This window comes from Pectinophora gossypiella, chromosome 7 (genome assembly GCF_024362695.1).
Source record: "Pectinophora gossypiella chromosome 7, ilPecGoss1.1, whole genome shotgun sequence".
Lineage (NCBI taxonomy): Eukaryota > Metazoa > Arthropoda > Insecta > Lepidoptera > Gelechiidae > Pectinophora > Pectinophora gossypiella.
The window spans coordinates 4,903,387-4,927,790 of NC_065410.1; the positions used below are offsets into that span (position 1 = coordinate 4,903,387).

At 39.7% G+C, this 24,404-nt stretch overlaps 1 protein-coding gene across 2 annotated transcripts; it reads left to right on the forward strand.

Annotated features, from left to right (window-relative positions):
- The first annotated feature begins 146 nt into the window (after window positions 1–146).
- Window positions 147–23,006, forward strand: LOC126368168 (coiled-coil domain-containing protein 170). 2 transcript variants are annotated; one of them, XM_050012054.1, is made up of 12 exons: window positions 147–496; window positions 4,113–4,202; window positions 4,271–5,009; window positions 5,096–5,268; window positions 5,757–5,957; window positions 9,810–9,953; window positions 11,439–11,519; window positions 14,104–14,208; window positions 14,687–14,854; window positions 18,554–18,804; window positions 21,014–21,211; window positions 22,559–23,006. In XM_050012054.1, the coding sequence occupies exons 1-12, from the start codon at window positions 419–421 to the stop codon at window positions 22,638–22,640; spliced, it is 2,310 nt and encodes a 769-aa protein (XP_049868011.1). In that variant the 5' UTR covers window positions 147–418; the 3' UTR covers window positions 22,641–23,006. The 2 variants fall into 2 exon arrangements, with proteins under 2 accessions (XP_049868011.1, XP_049868012.1); XM_050012055.1 differs by lacking the exon at window positions 11,439–11,519 and having other exon boundaries at window positions 148–496.
- Window positions 23,007–24,404: the final 1,398 nt, after the last annotated feature.

Genomic DNA, 24,404 nt, shown 5'->3' on the forward strand with positions numbered 1-24,404 from the left:
GAAAATCTCACTTATTTTTACTTTTTTTTTAAATTAAGTTTTAGATTGCACGTTTTTGCTCTGAAGAGCCAAATCTTCAACATAATTGAAGTTGAATTCTGGTATAAAACGACAGGCATTGGCTAGGTTAGGTTACCAATTAAATTGAAATTAGATTACCTCATGACTCAAATGAGGTACACGAGAGTAACAAATCTTAAAACTTGATGGGATAACTGGTTTCAAATTTCAGTTCGTTCTCTAAACTGTTCAGATTTTGTAACTAGTGTTGTACTAGCAGAGTTCAACTCATTCGTAAGTGAGAAAATGCGATCGATTTGATTGTTTACATGCGGTGTACCTAGCAACGGTGTAATACTACGCAGAAGGTGTCGACAGTAACTGAACTAACACGCGTATCAAACAAATTAAGTGCACAATGGCAGACGAAAAAGGAAAAGACGATATAGAGGACTGGAAAATTTACGAAGCCCTATGCAGTAAAAGTCCCACTGAGGTAAGCTTATTTAATACTTACAGTACAGTTTAATATTGCATTAACTATATAACCAAAGAGTATTGAATGTAACAGTAATATTTAAATAAAAAAACAATATTCGTCGATATTAGTATTTCTAATTAAACGGATACGTTAGTCTGTATTAAAATTATAAGCCTTTCTGGCCTATTACCATAACTAAGTACCCAATTGCTAGGACAAATATTTGTTTTGAATATTTCCCGCTTGCTTTATTTGCATTCTACCTACCAGACGGCTTGTAAATTACATGAAAATTGAGCTCAGAACTGAGGGAATGGAGTTTTTTGAAAGTGTTTTTTTATTAACATCGTGGTAATGCGGATGTTAAGGGAACATTACAGGGTTAGGATATGATACATTGAGCTGGTGCCAAAAATTTGCATAAATGTCATTTAAGCTTAAAGCACACGTACTTGTCTAATACTTGCCTCTCACGGGCCTAGAAAGCTACACGGGCGGGCAGGGTCAGAGGATACCGCCTGGGCCCGTTCGTTCTGCTTACTCGGCTCTGTGTGTACGGTCACGAGTACTAATATGTATACACTTTGAAACCATGTCATATTGGTGCTAATTCCTGTAAATACCATCTAATTTTATTTTAGGTTATATCTGTCATTTTCTTATCCGCCGAAAAGGAAAGGGACGGGTAATCGACAAGCATAAAATTTATGGAACACACACACGTCAATTTTAAGCACAAATCTAAAACAACCGTCTAAAAATTCGCCCGGGTTATTCATTTATTTACTCATTCTTCCTAAAATTAAGAGCTGTCAATCATCCGTCCCTTTCCTTTTCGGCGGATAAGAAAATGGCAGGTATAACTTAAAGTAAAATTAAGAGATGTCTGCAGGAATCGGGGCCATTAACTTTTTTGACAAATTAAACTAAGTCTCATTAAATGTCAAATTTGATAGTGCGACAGGGTTCTAAAGTGGGTACATGATATTGCTCATGACTGTACCAAGCTTACAAACAAATGAATAATTATTCATTCTATTTATAGTGAAAACCAAGTAAGTGCTTTGATATATTATGTATTAGAGATAAATTAGTGTAGGATGGTAAAGTCTCAGGTCAACATAATGATAAATTGTAAGTTATTGTATTTTGATATGTGAGTTTACTCTTAGGGTGGTATTTAATAAACTAATCTCAGCTTCGAGACTGCCCTCAAGATCATGTCAATGTGACAGTTCTCATATAAAAACAGGAACTTGAGCATGATCTTTAAAACCATGGTATAAGAAAACAGGTATGCTCAAAATTGACAGCTGGCATCTCAAGGTTACCCCAGCTGACGTCATCCCACCCTACGATTTGCCATTTCTTAAAAAATAAATTACCCACGTCCAATGTTTACTTTGCAAGGAAATTTTGAACTTTTAGTAAAAAAATGTGTACAGTTTTAATGATTTTTATACAGGGTGTTAGTAACATCGTAACAAAAACTTTGAGGGATGATTCTGAGTTGATATCAAGTGGAAAGGATAAATACGTCGCAAAAGTATGACACGGAAAATAATTGGAAAACGCTCTAAAGTTTTCATAGTTTTTCCGACGGAATGATCTGAATCATCCCCCTCAGTATTCGTTACGATGTCACTATCAACCTGTAATAGGTGACTGATATTTTTTTTATATAAAATTGCTATTCCATATTATTTTGCTTTATTATTATTATTTTTTATAGTGTTAGACATTCTTTTTCACTGTGCTTAATGATAATCGAATAAGTACCTAATATATAATAAAGTTCGAGATCAAAAACAAACAAGGGTGTAATAATCTTCGATATTAGTGTTATGTCAAAAAATACAAATAAGCTAAATTACTATCTATAGATATACTAAGTATTGTAAAAAAGGTTATTATAAGGTTAGTGATTATTTTGAAGATATGAATGCATGTCTTCTAAATAAGCACATGCAAATTACCTGTCTGGGAACCTATATTAGGCAGCCAAATTACTAAATTGTACAATAATATTTTTGTTATTATTTTAAAGAACTTCTAGGGCCCTGTACCAAGGTTTTCTTACAGCTTATTTTCCCGGGCTATACAGGTTTTGAGAAGCTGCAGTAGTTTTAAGGGCATAAGACGTTTGTTATGTAATGAATGACGATTCATTGTATAACTATATTATCTACTGGATATAGATATATTTAAATACATGAAACAGATTTATTATTACTATAGTAACAAATCCATCGATGGGGTATAACATAAAGTCAGTATAACTACTTACCTAGTAAATAAAAAAATAAACGAAAGTTGTAAAATAAGTTGGTTTGTACATCATTTGCATCCCAGAAAGCTACCACGACTACGTACCTACTTAGATCATCATCATCATCAGCCCATTAACGTCCCCACTGCTGGGGCACGGGCCTTCCCTATGGATGGATAGGGAGATCGGGCCTTAAACCATCACGCGGGCCCAGTGCGGATTGATGGTTATTATCGACTGCTAATGCAGCCGGGACCCGTTGGTCGGCGGCTTAACGTGCCTTCCGAAGCACGGAGGAGCTCGAGATGAAAACTTTTGTGGTCACCCATCCTATGACCGGCCTTTGCGAAAGTTGCTTAACTTTAACAATCGCAGACCGAGCGCGTTTATCGCTGCGCCACCGAGCTCCTCCTACTTAGATAGGAAGTAAAATACCAAACTTGGTTAATGAATTACCAACACACTTAAGGTCACTCATTGTCGAAATCACTTGATGACACTGTCCTTTATTTGGTAAGGACACTGCATGCTTGAATCACCTGATTGTCCGGAAAAGTAAGATGATTCCGTGGCTCGAAAGACACGTGAAGTCATTGATTAGAGCGTCATGTGGTTTAGTCTGAAATCGGTTTAAAGCTAGCTATCAAGTTGTCAGAATATTATGTCATGCAAACACCTTAGACATTTTTTATATAAAAAAAAATATACGTAGCTCCTGAAAAACTTGCCGGCTACGGCTATTCCCTATTCTTCTCATTCGACAAAAGACCATTGTACATCGTAATTTGAAACCGCCCTTTTAAAGATATTAACGTTGTCGTATAGTGTAATCATTTATAAGGTTGCATCGCTCCGAGGCGAGCCCGCACCTAGCGTGCCTCACCGTCGTACCTCGCACCGATCTCTCTAACTTTACACATAGCTAGAGCTATATTTAGCTTCAAAGTGATAGACGTGCTTCCCTTTCCGAAGGCTCTCCTGAATGACTTCCAAATTCCCCGCTGCAAACGCACAGGGCATGTCCCAACCTCGTTATCGGACCCATCTGGCAATAATTTGATGCGTGCCTGTCCCGGTTTCATGCAAATTGCCTATAGGTACCACGTACTATACTGAATATAAGAGGATATCGTGACTCTTGCCAGCCTGAAATAGCGACCCCACTCACGCTACGTTTAGTAAGTACCGTTAGTAGTCGTCTCTTGCACGGCAAGTAAAACTGTCTTCTCAGTTGCTGTAAAAAAATACTGCCGCTATGGAATTTCGTAAGTTATTGAACTTCTTACGCCAGGTATATCAGCTGCTGATAAGACAATCAGTCAATAACGATTTAATTAATTAATCATTGTTTAAATTACGCAGATGGAAGCGGAAGTTGGCAATGACGTGGTCACCACGCTGAGAAGTGATTTAGCTGGTCTCCAGTACAAACGCGATAAGTTAATATCTGAAGTAAGTGCTTGTTCCAACGTCGCAATATTAAAGTCACTTACAGAATCCTCACGAAGTCATTATTTCAGAACAGCGATTTGAAAAACCAAATGCTGTCCCGGGATCAGAGGATATTAGAGCAGCAGGTGGAGATAGACCACCTCCGCGAGCAGAATGCCCGTCAGAATGCCATCATATCGTCCCTTAGGAAAAAGATTCAAGACCTAGAAGACATACAAAGAAATTTACAATCGTCGCAAGGGAGAACCGAGCTGACAGTACAAACGCTGCAGAGAGACAATCGGTACTGTGAGGAGAAGATAAAGGATTATGAGAAGAAGCTTCGTGCACTTGAATTGGAATGTCACAATGAGGAGCAACAAAAAGAGAACGCTCGCTGTCAGTTCCACGACCTGGTGCGCCGGCTGTCCGCCGCGCTGGACGCTGAGTTCTGCGACTCCACGCACACACACTCCCCTGAAAGCCTCATCATCAAAGCGGCTGAACTCGTGCAAGAAATTACCAGACTAAAAAATAAATGCATGAACACGACAGAAAACTTATCGACAATAGAACAAGAACTCAGAAGCTGTAGAGACGCTCTCGAGAGAGCTAACACTGATAAGGATATTTTACAAAGGCAACTATCTACACAACTGCTCGACATTGAAAGACTAAAGCAAGAAAAAGAATCTTTGTGCGTACAAAACAGAGTACTCGAGCGCGAAATACATGAATCCAGAGAAAAGTTATCCCACTGTGCTAAAAATTTGAATGTAGTAACAGATAACGTAACTCAAAACGAATCCATGATTGTGCAACTAAAAGGTACGACTGTGTATTAGTAGAGCGTTGGGTTTGAGCGTTATGTGTTCTGATCACGCTACGTAAATCACAGTGTTATTGATTTGCAGAGGACCTGCGGCACCGAGACGAAAAATACCAGCGATTGCAAACTGAATTCCGCAACACCATGGAGTCTATTGCCATCCTGCTCAGTCTCCCGACACGGTTCGTCGAAGCACATGAGAGCACCATAAAGGATAGAATACGAGAAATTTTAAGCGAAAATAAGGACAAAACTGTGGTAGGTACCTTCGTACTACTTACTCGTATATCAATAAACTAATAGAAAAAAGGGAAAGAATTTACAAAATATAAAAGAGTTAGGCAGCATCAACTTTTTTCGTAAAAATTGAGGCTGTCATGGTTTATTATGAAGCAGGAAAGCGTATGATAACTCTTAATGTAAGGGACATAAATCAGTTTCTGCAATAGAGCGGGGTAAAATTAGCTATAAGTAATATAACAATTTGTTGCTTCACAGTTTTCCTATTTACCTACTTATCTAAAATTAAAAAGTCATTGAAAGCTTCTAAATTTTTAAATCTTAGCTACGCGGTAAATGAACCGTCTATTGGCATAATTACCGCGTCGCGCGCGTCATTCGTGCAGCATGCTACGTAGCAAGATAATATTAACGTCGATGCAACTAACCTACCCATCTGTTTTCCACAAAACACGCCATTTTTATCTTATAAAGAAATAGATATTGTAGTCAATTTTCATCGCCAGCAAATCGAAGCGCTACGCGACAAGCTATCGCTGGAGAGTCAACAACTGTCTCGCACGGCCCACCTGCACGATCAGAGCGCCACGCGCGCCAGGGTGCTGGAGGATGAGCGAGCCATGCTCGAGAACAAGCTGCACAAACTGGAGGCTGAACTCAACGCCGCGGAGCTGAGCCGCGATTCTCTACGGAAGGACAAAGCCAATGTACGTAACATAATGTATGACATAATATATTAAAATCTTGCGGCACGACGGGTGGCGTTGGAGGCCCGGAGTCCCGAGGTGCCTTCAAAGTACTACGACAGGAGTCATCATCATTATCAGCCGTACGACGCCCACTGCTGGTCATAGGCCTCCCCCAAGGATCTCCACGACGATCGGTCCTGCGCTGCCCACATTCAGCGGCTTCCCGCGACCTTCACCAGATCGTCGGTCCACCTTGTAGCGGGCCTACCCACTGAGCGTCGTCCGACGACAGGAGTAAGTAGTAGTAATAAGACAGGAGTCGCACAGTAAACAGTTTATCATTAGAACTTCACACATAGTATTATTCCTTATTCTATGACTTCACAGACATAATTGAAGGATAATATTAAGAATACAAATAACTAAAATAAGATGCAGTGGACACGTGAATACGACAAAAACACATAATATCGGGTTCTTACCGCGTAAAGTAGGGATATGAGACTCCCGATATTTCGACACTGTTGCAAGTGCTATGTTCACGGGATGACTGATGAGATTGGAGTGGAGTAGGTAGATCCATAATTTTCTACGGGCAGACATGTCTGTCTACCCTCTTTCTTTGCCGCTTGTTTATGTGTTTGATATCGGAATGTTCGGAACCATCTGAACTCTCACCAAACTCACTACGACCCTACGACAAACCGCACTCACTGTGTTTGAAGCTTTTTACAACACCTACCACTGGATTCCACAAGCTCGATAATTTGAACCCGTCTTCCCTATTGAAATTTTTACAATATAAAAAATAACCGCGTAAACTTAAAACAATGTATAATAAGACAAAAGCCGTGATAACCCAGTTGGTAGATCGCGTGCCTTTCACTTTAAGGTCGCAGGTTCGAATCCAGCACAGGCCTAAACCAATGATTGTCGAATTTATTTTCGATCATAAATTATTATCACGTGTTCAGCGGTAACAGAAAACTTCGGGAGAAAACCCACATTCCTCAGAAATACATTTTCGGAGGTACGTGACCTAACCTGTAGTGCGCTGGTTTTCCCTTCGCGGGTTGGAAGGTGAGACAGGCAGTAGCTTCTGTATAAAACAGGACCTGTCAAATCTTCAGATTAGGTAAGCAGACCCCTGTGAAAGCGGGATAATGACTTATAAAATATGTTCTGTTCTTCAGAATCGCCACTGTTGCGAAGTATTCCAAAAGTATTGTTTATTTATTTATAATAAGTACCTAAGTATAAAACTGTTGCCCGAGACTCGCAATTCCATCCACGGTTATAAGTTGCAGTAAGCCTCTAAGTCCGTCTCTGGAGAATTCTCTAAGTCCGTCACTGGGTATCGTTCCAAGTATATAGGTGCCATTTTTCATCCACTTAGATTCGGCACTTACAGCGCTTCACACGTGAAAAGGTAGGACAGGCCAATTACTTTCTCATTTATATTAGTACTTAGCTTGAATCCCTGATAATCGTAAATACTTACGTACACTTCTTCTCTTCTTATCGTGTGGATTTTGAGGTGAATTACCAACCTCATCAACCCTGGTGTCAGGGTTATTATTAAGCCGCCATAGGCCCCTGACATGGCTCATGTAACGACTACTTACATCAGTAAGTAGTAACCGGGACCAACGGCTTAACGTGCCTTCCGAAGCACGGATCATCTAACTTTTTGGACAATCAGGTGATCAGCCTGTAATGTCCTAACCAAACTAGAAATCACAAAGTGATTTATGTGATATGTCCCCACTGGGATTCGAACCCGGGACCTCCGGATCGTGAGCCCATCGTTCAACCACTGGACCACGGAAGCCGTCAATAAGTACGTACACTAATAAGTAGGTAAATCAGCGCTAAAAACTTCATTCACTGCGAAAGACAACTTGGAAACGATAATTTTTTGAATCGACGGTTTTTGGATGTGACTTATTGTAGTTTTCCGTTTACGACATTAACTACTTGGCCGGACAAATGGGGAGCGCTGAAGGCTCTCACCCGATACAACGTTTAAGACAACAGGCCTGAGCGCGCCCAGTTGGGAGCGAACCTCGGCTCAGGGCGTCGTCTGAGAGGAAAAATATTTGAAAGAATTAATCGACCCTAGTGAGTCTATAGCGATAAGCGCTCATCGGATAGATCTCTCACTCGGTAGAGGGAAGCAATCATCTTTTTGTTGCTAACGTGACTTATTGTAGATTTGCCGCAAATGACGTTCACTACTTGGCTGAAAGGAAACAATATAAATGGCGCTATACAGATTTAACGTGATAGTTACCTGTTTACACACCACGAACATCACTTTGTGGATCTAGGACTAGTTTGGTTACAGGACATTACAGGCTGATCACCTGATTGTCCGAAAGAAAGATGATCCGTGCTTCGGAAGTTATGTTAAGCCGTTGGTTGGTTGGTTGCTACTAATAATAATAATAGTAAGCATCACCAAATTCTACTTTTTCAACTTTTTTTTTATTTTTTGTAATTCCTGATGTAAGTTAGTAGTCGTTACATGAGCCATATCAGGGGCTTTTGGTGGCTCAATAGTAACTCCGACATCAGGGTTGGTGAGGTTAGTAATCCACCTCACAACCCACACGTTATAAGAAGAGACCTGTTTTCTCATTAATCCGGTACATAATTATTCCAAAACACAATGTAATGGCAGAAGCGTATAAGACTTAATAAAGTTTTATGATATTTTTAAAGATAAAGCGACAAGTTGTAAGTACAAAGTTGTCCTGTAGGTAAGTTATTTATCTATGGGTATGTACTTGCTTGACTATTAATACTCATAAAGTAACATTTGTTCAATATAAATAAATACTCTAGACTTGATTATAGATATTGGCACTTATAAAAAAAAATATAACAATAGTTTTATGGTCCTTAACTACGTGTTTACAGCTTGGAGTTATTCCTTAACGATCCAGTTATGTTAATGTTACCGCGGAAGTATGGCGCGCTATTTTTTCGCATATAGGAGCCAAGAGTACTAGCTTTCAGCCCGCGATATCGTCCGCGTAGAATTCTGTTATATATCGCGCTAACAAATAAGATAATACGGTCTTAATTTTTACTCGGATTAATAAGGGACTTTCCAGACTACGTTTACCAAAAACAATAATAGATAGCGCTGTTCAGTTTAAACATGATTATAATTATTGCGTATGGCAGACAAAGATAAAATATCCTGCGTGGATCATATATCCAGCTTAAGCTCCCGTAACCAAGTCTCTGCCGCATCCATCACACAATGCAGCTCGGCTATGCCACCTGGGAACCGGTGCAGAGGGCACTCGTTCACTATGTGCGATATGGTTTGATCCGGGTGACCACATTTACAGTATGGCGACTCCTTTAAGTCCCATTTATGTAGGTGATGGTTTGACTTTCCATGGTTGGTCCTACACCGGTTCAGTCGGGTCCAGATTTTTTGATTAAAGTCAAAGCCAGGGACCCTCCGCGAGGGGTCCAGAATAAGGTCCGAATTCGCGCCGTGGAGCATGTTCCACTCCAACCTCCTTGTATCCTCGCCTCGTCGTTAAACATGATAATTACATGTTTTCTCATTACTCGTTTGATTAATTAGAATAGAATAGAAAAAGTTTATCTTAAAAGGACGCCACACACAAAAAAAAGACAACAACATCATATCTTCCCACTAAAACAATTACGGATGTTTGTCGAAATGATCATAAGGTGGTGGTGGACGTCCTGAGATAAAAGGGCCTCACTCAGCACAAGTCGCGGCGTGAACCACGACGCTGATATTATGTGGGCCCTATTGGGTGACGCACGATTAATTATGTTAGTGTTAATTATAACGCCACTACTTGCACTATATTGTTACAGTTTGTGGCATTCCTGGAGCGTCTGAGCAGGACACTGAATATGGACGAGCTAACCCAGGACATAGGGCTCGAGCTGCACACAGAGTCCATCATGCACCGAGCCGAGCAGCTGGCGCGACTAGAGAGCGATAAAATCGTCGATAAGGTCAGACCCTCCCTGGAATGTGTACCTATACCTGTGTTAAAGCCTGGTGCGCTCCTGCGCACAAAGCACAGCTGTCAAAGAGTTAAAAAACTACATTGAAGCACATCTAAAAAGCAATATTGCTATTTGACATTTATTGACATTGCGCACTTACTTTCATATGCGCAAATGTCAAATTGCAATTTTGCTTTTCAGATGAATTGGTTTGATGTGACCTTTTTAGACCTCCAGTACATCTTGGTATGTCTCTTTCGCTCTAGTCTGTCAGACAGGCTCCCTTTCAGTCCTGCTGTCATACGAACCATGGTAGAGCACAAGAATCCTTACCCTGAACCCCTAGCTTATACTCTGGAACCTGAACCTGACCTTAGCCTGTAGCCTGAACTGTCCCACTGCAAGGATAAAAAAATTGCTTTACAAAATTCTAGACTAAGTAAATTCAGTGCATTTTTTTTAGGGTTATGTGTACGTTTTTACAATAAAATACCAGAAAGTATTTTGAATTTGTCAGAAAACAAATTTAAAGCTCATGTGAAGCTTACTTTATGTAAAAAAACTTACTATAAGATTAATGATTACCTAAATGATAACAATGCCTGGTATTAAATGGAACATCTAGTTATTAAATAACTTGTAATATATGCCTACATTGATTTAAAAGATGTGTCGCTGTTGCAGTTTCTTGTCCTTCTTTCTTATCTTCTCCTCAGCCATAACACCTTGCGAAATGACGTAGATTCAAAAATGTTAAATTTACCTTCAACTTTATCCATGATAATTATTCTGTTGGGCAAAGGCTCTTTAAGCTTCCACTTTTCCCTATCCTTCTATCGCCTTGTCCTGAATAAACAATTTCGTGAAAATTCGCTCCTCTCCCTTCGCCCCGAACTGACACAGTATAGAAAGGTGCTGATTTCAAATTATTAGACGCTTACTAAAATACACGTCTAAAAAGGACAAACTAAACAAATGACAACCAAACAGATAATATTTTTAACAAAATACCACAGCAAAGTCGAATTATCAACACCGATAGCTTGAAAGTCGCTAAAAGACGTTAATCGCAAACGACGCGACAAATAAACCCTGTGTATTGGTTCATTTATCGCATTGCGATATGCTATGGTATAAATGCACGAAAAATCTAAAATTTTAAATCTGCGCCTCTCAATACGGAAGCCTACACATACATGACATCGTAACGAATACTGAAGGGGATAATTCAGACTATGATTCTTAAGTAATATTAAGTGGAATTGTCAGTCGGAAAATTCTTGACTTTTTGTTTTTTTTTAATAATTTTCACTTCCATTCCATACTTTTGCAACGGGAAATTCCTCTTAACATCAACTCAGAATCATGGTCTGAATCAACCATCAAAATTTTCGTTACAATGTCACTAACAAAATGTAAATTTTATTATTTTCTGTACATAAATGTTGTGTTTGTATTTGATTGTGTGTTAATACTGTGTGTTTTGCGTAGCTGCTATATTACGGATACTATGGCACCCTGCCGCGCCTGCGGAGAGAAAGATCTTTCCATGATTTGCCTTATCTTAAAGAAGTAAGATATCTTTCGAAATTGGCATGATATATCGGATGTAGGAAACGATACATAACTAATTAAATAACAATTTAGATTACTATTATAGTAATATGCTACTGACACTTGATGACCTTCGTAATAAAATAGCATTTTATTTGTATCATTCGCACTATAATTAAAGCACTGCAGTCTTAATTTACCACGCCATTCGATTCTCATTAAATAAGTAGTATAACAGTAACAGCCATTAGCAGGTATACCTACGCGTAACGTAATAATATGTCTAGGTAAGTATTAGGTATTCAATGTAAGTACTGGAAAGTAAAAGTACCTACCTATGTGATCGAACCAGTGATATGCCGTGCTTGGGAATGTTGTAATAGAAATGTTTTATTGCGACCTGCCGGATCTGCATGACAACCGCGCCGCGCGCGGTGCGAATTATATTGAGCGCTTCGACCAATAAACGATACGAATGCTATCTACGTACGAGTAGATGGACGTCAAACGGCTATTAGTCGAAGGCCTCGATATAATTCGCGCCGCGCGCAGCGCGGTTACCGTGCAGAGCCTACATGTGTTCGGACAAAATGTGATGTTATAAACAGACATAAGTATTATAGTATCAACATGAACCCAGTAAGGGCACTGCAACTGGTAAAGAGGACAACATACTTAATTATTACTTAGTATTAGTTAGTATTAGTCACCCGATTATTCGAAAGTAAGATGATACGTTAAGCCGTTGGTCCCGGTTACTACTTCCTGATGTAAAAGTTAGTAGTTTATATAAAAGTTAATAGTTACATGTTAGTAGGCCACGTCAGGGGCCTTTGGTGGCTCAATAGTAACCCTGACATCACGGTGGATGGGGTTGGTAATCCACCTCACGTCCCACACGACAGAAGAGTCAATACCTAATATTTTTTTTTTATTTATCATACTACATTTGAACAATATTCAAATTCAAATTTATACGCTTATATAAAATTAAGTACGCTTATTTTTGAAATATTGTTTTAATGATGATGATGATTTTATTTTATAAAACATTATTAAAATCTTCCCTTGTTGTAAAAAGGCAGAAAACTTATTTAAAAAGAGCTTTATTACCTAGTGTTTTGGCAGACGCAATGCAAGAAACAGAGCAAGTGCAAGAAACATAGTGCATCAAAGAACAATTTGAAAAAGAAAAGCAGCCAGTGTCCTTACTGCTAAAGAGTTTTTACAACGGGAACATTCCTACTTTGGGAATTCCTACCCGGGAACGGCACATGACTGTATTGAACCCTACCTCTTACAATGTGTTTGTTTGTTTATTCATTCCATTTACTTACATTATAATGCGACCTCATCGTACCTAATCATTTCATGCCAACAATACGTAGACAAGTTACTACTTAGTAACATACATAATCATTCATTCATTTAATCATTCATTTCATTTCATTTTAATGGTGCTGATTCCAGTACTCACTATCTAATTTTAAGTTATACCTGTCATTTTCTTATTCACCGAAAAGAAAAGGGACAGGCAATCGTCAGGCATAAAATTTATAAAACACGTCAATTTTAGGCGAAAATTTAAAGAAGCGATCGTCCTGAAATTTTATATTGACCAATAACCCGACAAAATTAAGTTTCAATATCAGCGGGATATCGCCCGGGTTATTCAGTCATTTTAAAATTAACAGTTGTCAATCATCCATCCCTTTCCTTTTTGGCGAATAAGAAAATGACGGGTTTATCTTGAAATAAAATTGGTGGTGTCTGCAGGAATCGGGGCCATTATACATGAATGGTAGACAACGTATAGCCTCTTTAAGAAAAAAACGTTTTTTATAATTTGTTAAGTCAGCATTCGCCTTTTAGAATTTACCCGGCTGACGGCAAAAGTGCTATCAGACATCTAGCATCACGCTTAGATGGCCGTTTTGACAGAATAAAGTATATCAATTCTCTCCGTCAATATAGTTATAAACTGATACCAAGCTTCATGAACACAATAAACAATAGCTATTTGCTCCTTTTAAATAGTTATTAACGAATCTTGATGAGCGGGACGAACGTCAAAACGGCCTTCGCAGCGACCCGAGGAGACAAAAAAACATTTGATTGGTGGATAAGCCATCAGACATTTTATCAGCAACTTATTTACCTGGGTGGTTAAAAAGGCCACTTCAAAGCAATTCATCGTAAAAAGCAATATTGCTATTTGTCATTTTTTGACTTTGCGCACTTACTTCATCAATACATAGTATAAAACAAAGTCGCTTTTTCTGTCCATATATCCCTATGTACGCTTAAATCTTTAAAACTACGCAACGGATTTTGATGCGGTTTTTTTAAATAGATAGAGTGATTCAAGAGGAAGGTTTATATGTATAATAACATCCATTAAATAGTGGCGAAATATTGTTATTTTTGAGGTTTTTAATGTGATGTCGTAAATAATTTCATTTTTTCCTCAGCATTGCACCCGAGTGAAACCGGGGCGGGTCGCTAGTTTTATAATATGCGCAAATGTCACATTGCAATATTGCTTTCTAGATGAATTGCGTGTAAGTGGCCTTCTTAACCCCCCAGTGCTCATAATTTGCAGACGGCAGTGGTATATCAGCTTCAACGCCGCATAAGGATACTGAGAGAACAGCTCCAGAGGAAGGACTTACACTTAGATCTGTTGCGACGAAAGCTAAGCGTACAGGTAAAGGGCCTAGTCAAGTTGCTAAAGATCTATCGAATTGGTATGTCGTGGGCCAATCGTTGAAATGAGCCAATTTAGATCTGCCTGGGAATATTAAACTCAGGAGCGATTGAGCATTTTTTTACGTTATTCTCGTAAATACTCCAAAATGCAAAATACTTCTTGTCAATTTAAACATCGCGAACTACCTCATTTCAGCCTACAATGACCAAACAAGATAGTAGAGATAAGCTTGATGCATACAGAGCTGCGAACTGATAAATTTCGGCGCCCCGTGTCATGTTGTCTCGCTTTCCCAGCTGTAGCAAGCATTATTTGTTATTATTTATTTATTTATTTGTACACAATAAAACAGACACAAGAAACATACAATGAAAACAGATAGTACAGGTAAGCTTACCTTAGCTTAGCTTAGCTTTTTTGTTTTACAATTTTGATCAAAATTATGATACTAAATGGCCAAAATTATGATGTGTAGGAGGAAAGTTCCCGGGTGCGAGCAGTTTTGCAGGCGGAGAGGGACGAGGCGGTCACTCGCAGCAAGAAGCTTGCGCGCCAGTGCGACAAGCTGGCCGCGCAGCTCAGCGACGCGCGCGCGCAGGTGCGCGACCTCAACGCGCAGCTCGCAGACGCCGCCGAGTATAAGGTAAGTAAGGCAGGGTTCCCAAAATTTGACTGTGATACCCTTGGGATTTTGCCATTTATTTTCTGTACAAAGAGTACCTACCTACTACACACCAGGGTACAACTGTAGCCTGCTTCGTACAAGTTCTTACGATGTCGCAAATGGTAGGTAATAGAACCCTCAATGTTCTAGGACCTTCTTTTTTTTCTTTAGCACATTGTGTCCCCCTCGGAGCAACGACCTTCCCTCTCTTCCTCCACTGTTCCCTATCCATAATGGTTCAGATAATTTTGAAAGACTAGTAGGTACTTAACATAATAAAAGGCACTAGTCAAGTAGGTATGGTAACTTTTGTACCTCTATATCTGTAATCGCAAACATTTCACCCGTGCGAATAAGAAAAGAATGGAAATATTCAGGACGCCATATTCTCCGCGTTCACTAACGGCCTCCGTGGTCCAGTAGTTTAAGCGTTGGGCTCACGATCCGGAGGTCCCGGGTTCAAATCCCAGTAGGGACATATCACAAAAATCACTTTGTGATCCCTAGTTTGGTTAGGACATTACAGGCTGATCACCTATATGTCCGAATGTAAGATAATCCGTGCTGCGGAAGGCACATGAAGCTGTTGGTCCCGGTTACTAACTGATGTAAGTAAGTAGTAGTTACATGAGCCATGTCAGGGGCCTTTGGCGGCTCAATAGTAACCCTGACACCAGGGTTGATGGGGTTGGTAATCCACCTCACAACCCACGCGATAGAAGAAGATCTCCGCATTATCCCGTTTCTGACAGGGTTCGATACAATACAATAACAAAAAAAACTAGACACTCTCGCTAGTAAGTAATGTTTAGTGAATTCGCAAAGGCATACTTCGTAAATAGAGACGTTTTCAAACGGCTTTTAAGTATCAGATTAATGCGAATTTTTATGGTTGAACGTAACTAAATAAATTCGAGCTCGATTTTTTCATTTCAATCAGCGGCGTGCCAGCACATGTTTCAAACAGTTCTTTAAACGAAACAAAATTGCCAACTCATCAAAACATCATTTGTACTAGTCAATAAATTCCCATCGTCATTTAGCTTTTTAAAAAGCCACAGACACAAACAAAGATGCGTTTAGTCGTTTAGATTGCGAGCAGGCGCCATACAAAAAACGAAAAATACGTGATTTATGGAAACATACACGTATCCCTAATAACCATTAAGAACCGCGCTCCACAATTTCTGTAAAATATATACCTATAAAGTGTCAATTTATTTATTCTACAGCACAAAGTAGATTTACTGGAATAATTTACTTGCAAAGTTGCAAGGTTAAAGCGATTTACTTGATACTTGCTACGTGATCTCACTCACAGAACCTGCAAAGAATTCAATAAGCTTTACAACTTTTGTATCGTCCAAATATGTAAATAGGCGCATGCAAAACGGCCAGGCTTTAAATATAGGTTGTAAGTAAATATATATATATACGTTACTTGTCTATTAAAATTAAGTTGTATTACGGTATTGAATTAAACTAATAAGCTGATCTAAAGGTCAGGATGGATAAACTTGTTCGTAGTGAAGTCGTAATTATAGATATATATCATTACCATATCGTTACTGACTACTTAGGGCATTATTTATTTGCTATTGATTTCCACCGGCTATTGAACACTGGCTTCCATTTCTAGATTAGCATTTTATAAATTATCTTTGACCCAGTCAAATACCCTATTCAAAGTAGGTAGGTAACCTACATAGCTATTGCCATAAAAATTCTTCAGTAGGAGTGCGAATAAAAAATAGGCCAAATGCAAGTCTGACGTCTATTTTTTGCATTAATGTTTTCGATTTATCTTAAAGTGACCAGACAAGTACGGTTGGACTATTATTCCAATATTATGGTAAAATCAAGGTATAAGTAAACGTATGCTCAAAAGTGACAGCTAACATTTTAAGGTTAGCTCAGCTGACGTCATCCCACCCTGCATTGCTATTTCGTAAAAAAATAATTACCCATGACCAATGTTTATAACTTTGCAAGGAAAGAACTTTCAGTACAAGATTTACTTACTTACAGTTTTAATGATTTTTATTTATGTGACAAGTAATAGTAATTAAATACATTAGTCAGTAATTCACTTAATTTTCAATAATAAAATTTACGTACTTGGAATATTGGAGATACCAATTTATTGGTAACACAGTGGTAACACTTACGTCATCAAAGGGCTAGCAATGGCGGCTTGTCATAGGATTGAGCATGGTCTTCTGACCTGGTCTTCTTATACCATGAGTAAAATGAACGCATTTAAGGTTTATAAACCGCCACTGTTTCCCTTCTTTGTTTACTCACAATATTCACTCGTGTGGGTTGGTCATCAAGGACCGACCTCTGGCGTCAGGGTTACTATTGAGCCATTGTTTTAAGTTTACGCGGTTATTATCATAATTAAAACACATAATAACGGGTTCTTACCGCGTCCCCATTTAAACGCGATAAGAACCCGTTATTATGTGTTTTAATTACTATTGAGCCACCAAAGGCCCTTAACATGGCTAAAGTAACGACTACACCCTTACCTAAATAGTAGAGTCGGTCCCGGCGACTGATTAACGTGCCCTCCGAAGCACGTTTCATCTTATTTTCGGACAATCGTGAGATCAGCGTGCAATGTCAGATTCGAACCCGGGACCTCCAGATCGCGAGGCGAACGCTCAACCACTGGACTACGGAGGTAGTTACAATGAAACCACCATATTATAGCCACCGAAAAGGAATCGGATTAAGTACATTGTGATCCTCCGTGACACGACCAAACCTCACGAGCATTAAAGCGAGTCGATCAATATCTCCGTTGACGTGAACTTTTATAAATGCTCTTAAAAACACCGCATGTTATCCTTTACTCGTATATACTCCTGCTATTCCACGTTATGGACATCATAAACAACAGCGTTTATCCGGCCGTCCATTTACTTTTTATTAACAGTTTTCGATGTCGTCTTATCCATATAAAAATAGTGGACGCCGATGTAATAAAAACGTCATATTACCCGCCCAATCTTGAAGTTATACTAGCCCTAGTACTTATATGCCTTGAATTACACAGCATGATATGCAGGTACAGGACCTTAGTGGCTATCCAGACAATCCAATCTATCCAGATTATATCTTAGTTATCGCTTTTGTGTGAAGGACCATCCTCACAGTGCGACGCTATTCGTGCGATTTCGAATTGTATTGAATATACGGTAAATATTTAGTCTGTTTTTTTTATGAAACGTCAAAACACATCTATGGACATTGTATCTTTTTCTATCGTGTCGGTTAAGAGATGGATTACCTCCCTCAGCAACCAGGGTCAGGGTTATTATAGAGCCGCCAAAGGACTCTGACGTGGCTCAAAAATGAAAATTGTAAAAAACCAGCATATAAAATAATAAATTATTAAGTACATACATATATAGCATATATATACGTCCCACTGCTAGGCACAGGCCTCCCCTCAATTAACCGGAGGGGGTATGGAGCATACTCCACCACGCTGCTCCAATGCGGGTTTGATAAATTATTACATCGTCAAAAATATTCCCCAAAACTGGCAACCTTACCCTAATATCGCTGATTAATCGCGCCATGTGGAAGATCGCTAAAAATATCAGGCGGTGCGTTTGTCGATCATTCATAATGACGATAAAAGTATAAATCAAAGGCAAATATTTCTAGATAACATCACTGGAAAGGGCGCGGAAAATCGAAGAACTACAGAAGAAGCTGGATGAGGCAGAAATGTTGCGAGCGCGGTACAATCGTAAAGTCTGCGTGTTGAAGGAGCAGGTACGCTCCACTGGGGAGACGTTCGAGCAGGAGAGGACTACCACGGAGCACCAGATCAACATCCTGCGTGACGACCTGGCGAGAACTAAGGAGGCCCTAGCCGAGTGTCAGAGGAGGGAAGCGCAGCTGCAAAGCTTCAGGTAACTATAACACAGTATCATCATACGGCTGATCAGCTATCACATTGCTTGGTCTAACAGAAAGCTCGGTGAGGTGTGGATAAGTACTTAATTAATTTTGCGTTGGGTGTACTTCTGACTACCCCAAATGGGAAATAGTCGTGAGATTATGTTATGTACTTTATGTCGGTCACAGACACAATTTATTATAAAATTAAATAAAAGCAAAATTGGGATATCAATTGTCTGACACCAGTGCAGTTAATTTTTATTTTGACAGTATTTTTGTTAAAGTTAAAGAAAGATTCAAAACTGTCAAATTAATATTAAGCTGCCAGCTTCAGCACCATTAGGTACTACGTTGCATTTATCAGCATTGTTGGTCTATTTCATTCCACCAATGACTGGCATGTTTTGTGCGTGTCTGGCGGTCACTGACGGTCATATGTGAGCTATGAAAGGGATAAAATCATTTATTTTATCGCATCGCTTGTCAGTCAAGAGAGAAAGAGAAATACAACGATCAGTCGCACAATTCAGCGAACAATGAACGACAATGGATTGGTTTATGCCATCGACGGTACAACCAAACAGACGCCTTATGTGGGTTGTTTCGCCACACCCCGGACACTAGAAAAATTACAAAAATGACGTTTCTATCATGGTATAAGAAAACCTGGTATTATGCTCAAAAGTGACAGCTAGCATTTCAAGGTTAGCCCATCTGACGTCGTCCCAGCCTATGTTGCCATTTTGTAAAAAAAAATACCCGCGTCCAATGTTTTTAATTTACTTAGCAAAAAAAATTACGTTCAGTTTTAATTATTTTTATATATGTGACAAATAATAGTTATTAAATACATTAGTCAGTACTTAATTCACTTAATTTTCAATAATGAAATTTACGTCGTCGTTAATTTAGTTCCTTTTTGACGAAGCCTGTAGTGGATTTAATGATGTTTTTTTTAATTTACGTCTTTGAAATGTTGGAGATACCAATTTAATGGTAACACTTACGTCATCATGGGCTAGCAATGGCGGCTTGTCATAGGATTGAGCATACCTGGTCTTCTTATACCATGGTTTCCATAGGATGCGGCGTTAGTTCCGATTAAGGCCACGTGCCAAAAGATCCTTGTCCGTCTACATATAGGTAGTTGCGCCTTCCGAATACTTCAAGAATCTTAGGGGCGGTACGGAAAGATATTGGTTCCCGAAGGACGTAATTATCTACAACGCGTGGTCGACGATTTTCGTCATTCAGCCCTTATCGCTATCGACCCGCTAAGCAGGATCGATTATTTTGTTCAAATATAATGCTCTCAGATGACGCCCTGATCCGAGATTCGTGCCAAACTCGGTGTCCACTGGACACTGCTCTGAGACAACAGGCCTGGACAGTGTCTCTCCATTTGCCAAGTAATTAATGCTACTTGCGGCAAATGTACAATAAGTCACGTCAAAAAAAATGTCTATAGGAGTCTAGATGTAACGTCGTTGATGGTAGATGCGAATCTGCGATCTCGCTGACATAACAAGGCAGATCGATGGGGCCGTCGGACGCGCAGCTCGCTCGATTCATTACAATTCTTCTCATTATATAGTATTTTATGCACTTTGCACTTCGCTCCACGGAAATGTTCGATTTATCATGTGTTCATCGTCAGTGTTTTATGGTTGACTTGTATTTTTTCAATTAAATATTAATAATTTTAAGTACGTATAAGCATGTCTAAATATAGATCACATTACAGGGGCACATTACAACAACAGCATGATGATGAGCCGTGGAAGCCTAGTTGGTATTGGCTCACTTTGAGGTCGCAGGTTCGAATCCAGCACAGGCCTAAATCAATGATTGTCGAATTTGTTTTCGAATTCCTGTTTAGATCATAAATGATTATCACGTGCTCAGCGGTGAAGGAAAACATCGCGAGGAAACCCGCATTCTCGAAGGTGACCTAACTTATATTGGTCTGGTTTTCCCTTCGCGGGTTGGATGGTCAGATAGGCAGTCGCTTCTGTAAAAACCGGACCTGTCAAATCTTCAGGTTAGTGGACCCTGTGACAAACGGCATAATTCTAGGAAGATGATGATGATTTTTTATGTAACGTCATTTTAACAATTATTAGAATTATTAGTTTTGGTTTTGGAAAGAGAAGAATGGGAAATGCTACACCGACAAGAGCGTGGCTCATAAGTCAAACAACATTTATGATGAATTGATAGGAACTCGATCGCGAAGCTGCTAGGCATCCTGGTGCCGGCGTCTGTGTCCGACTTCGAGATGGTGTCACGACTGCAGAAGCTAATCGACGCGCATCATGACTTCACCACTGTCTCCCGTCGCTACGACGACCCTGCCTTACTGCGCGCGTCGTCCCGCTCGCCACCACCGTCGCGCTGCCGTACCAGGACTCCTGACAGGTACCGTATCTCGTCATGACGTCATACACCTACTATGCAACTGTGAAGCGCTTTTTCTATCGTGCGGGTTGTGAAGTGGAGTACCAACCTCATCCACCCTGGTGTCAGGGTTATTGAGCCGCCAAAGGCCCCCCTGACATGGCTCATGTAACAACTACTTACTTACATCAGTAAGTAGTAACCGGAACCAACGGCTTAACGTGCCTTCCGAAGCACGGATCATCTTACTTTCAGACACCAGATGGTGATCAGCCAGTAATGTCCTAATCAATCAAAGTAATTTTTGTGATATGTCCCCACCGGGAATCGAACCCGGGACCTCCGGATCGTGAGCCCAACGCTCAAACACTGGACCACGGAGCGTTAAAGCGCCCAAGACTCCACAGCAGTATAATATCGGTCCACTACGTTATCGCCCCTACCACTCCTACCGTCACGGTTGCGTTGCCCCACCAGCCACCTTTGGTGTTAAACCACACCCCGAACAGTCCATGCAAAAGTCTCTTTGTCACCGTGTTCCGCTTAACGCGTATGTGAGAACGAAACAAACGGTACGCGCGCTTAGCGGCTTACGGCCATCTAAGATTAAAATAAGACTCAGAGGGGGTGAAGTCGATGCCCAATTCGAAATGGTGCGGGGCGAAGGATTACCGTTCTCTACGCAGTATTTATTATTTTTTATTATATGTTGTAATGTCTTATGATATTTAATGCTGTTATAAGATAGCCGTGGCTCTACCTATGTGAACGAAAAAAGTATGGTTATATTTATATCGTACCCTTGGATTCGCCGCAGTCGGATAGGAATACTTCCACTAAGTCCTGGGTGGGCTATGCGTTATAGAAAATAAAATAGTGTAAACTCACAACAAGAGAGCAGAAATTGCATCATAATTCATCGAGAACAAAGAAAGGAGCTTGATTATAACAAATGATCGCTATGTGCCGACATTGCAAGCACCGGCGCGCGCGCCATACCAGTGCGGCATTCCGCTTAATGTTAGATGCGCAAACATAATAAAGAACTACTGTTAGGATTGGGTTGTAAAGTTCCTAGTGGCTGTGAGGGCTGGTTTTCTGAGGATAAAATTGACAGATAAAAAAATCCAGAGTACCAAACCTCACTGAATTTAATTTAAATTCGTACTTACAAACAGTAAGATACAGTACAATGGAGTACAAGAAGATCGGAAGTGAAGAGACAAATGTTGTCATAGTAATAAAAATATAAATTTAATGTTGGGGTTGCCAACAAGTACCCTTTTTCCCGGGACTCGTTCCGTGTGGACTTTGGTTATATACTTTGTCCGTTCCCTAAAAGTACCTTGTATTTATTTACGGTTAAAGGTCGCTGCGGTACGACGACTCGGGATACGCGGACCCTGCCTTCGAGCTGGATGACGACCTGTACAAGCACCGGGCCATGTGACAGTCGCGACGGCGCGCGCGCTTCTAGATTCGCCAGCCATTAATGGCTAACATGCGTAATGTGATAAAATTTTGTCACGGTAATTTTATCAATTCTGACGATATAATTATGTTATTTTGTCGATTGGTGCTAATATGTGAACCCAAATAAGTCATGTTGTTCTGTCAAAATACGAACGAAATCACGTGACACGCATGTTAGGGAAAAAAAAAACTTATTGATATCGACAAAATGTATTTAATCGATCGATAATTTTATCACGTTGCGCATCTTAGCCCTGCAGGACGCCGGCTATTTCTGTATTTCCCGTGTATCCATAGCATAACGAATACTTTGTTGTGTTTCTGTAATGTTTGGCTTAGAAATCACTTAGAATTATTTATTGCACAAAGTATTTGTTATGCTATGATTTGGATGAGAAGAAACACAGTGCGTTTCTTTATAAAATGTCAATAAAGCTTCGGCACACCGAAATTAAAGTAGGTGCGGCGCATAAATTAAAAAGAATATATTATTCGCAAAAAATTATGTCTTTATAAATATGATTTGTAGAACAGTGTCATGAGAGAATATTGCACAGGAACTGCGCCGCGCTTCTTCTGAACTGCTCCTGTTTTGGATGTACCGAAGCCTTTAATCTCAATGCACAATAATTTGGGCGAACAGATTGGTGCATCCACACAAAAATCTGTTCCAGGACCGCCTCTATTATTAGGATTACATATAACATGTTTATTAAGGAAAAAAAGCCCTTTTGTCAAAGGGTTGGTTTAGCTGTTCAAAGGGGAAATGTTGCCAGTCTTTTAGGCACTTTGCCTCGGTGTGATGCTTTGGAGGAGTTTTCCTATTTGTAGATAATTGTATGTTGTTAAAAAATAAATCTACTTAAATATAACTCTGCATCGATAGAAATCGGTGCGGGCTGGGGCGTTCTATAAGTCATCATCATCAGCCCATTAACGTCCCCACTGCTGGGGCACGGGCCTTCCCTACGGCTGGATAGGGAGATCGGGCCTTAAGCCACCACGCGGGCCCAGTGCGGATTGATGGTATAAACGACTGCTAATGCAGCCGGGACCAACGGCTTAACGTGCCTTCCGAAGCACGGAGGAGCTCGAGATGAAAACTTTTTTTTGTGGTCACCCATCCTATGACCGGCCTTTGCGAAAGTTACTTAACTTCAACAATCGCAGACCGAGCGCGTTTACCGCTGCGCCACCGAGCTCCTCCATTTCTATAGGTACTTACGCAGTATTATACTTTATTCTATGACGTACATGTACATGTACGTACTCGTATCTATACGTCATAAAAAATCGTCTACAGAATATTGGGTCTTTTTAATTATTAACATTGGTTATTCCCCAACCGGCTGCAACAGCTGGAAATCAGCGTCAGTCTAGCTACAGCTAGGCCGTGACATTTGCTGAGCTGAAGCCGTTTCGGCATTATGTATAATAATTATTAAGTAATTTGATTACCTAAGTATGTTTTGTTAATTAGTGTTAAGTATACCGGATAAATATTTTTTCTTTTCTTTCTTTCTTTTCTATTTACCACAGTAGAAAAATATATAAGTAGGTAGGTAGGTATTATGTTTCTCCTACATTTAGCAGTATCAATCATTTTGTAGTTACCTACATTTATCTTAGTCGAATTAAAAAATTGTCATTGACGTCATGTTGACGTCGCATAGCTTATTTATTTTTTAAATTATTCTTTTTAAGAATAAATGTTAAGTTTTAGTTTTAGATTTGTCTTCCG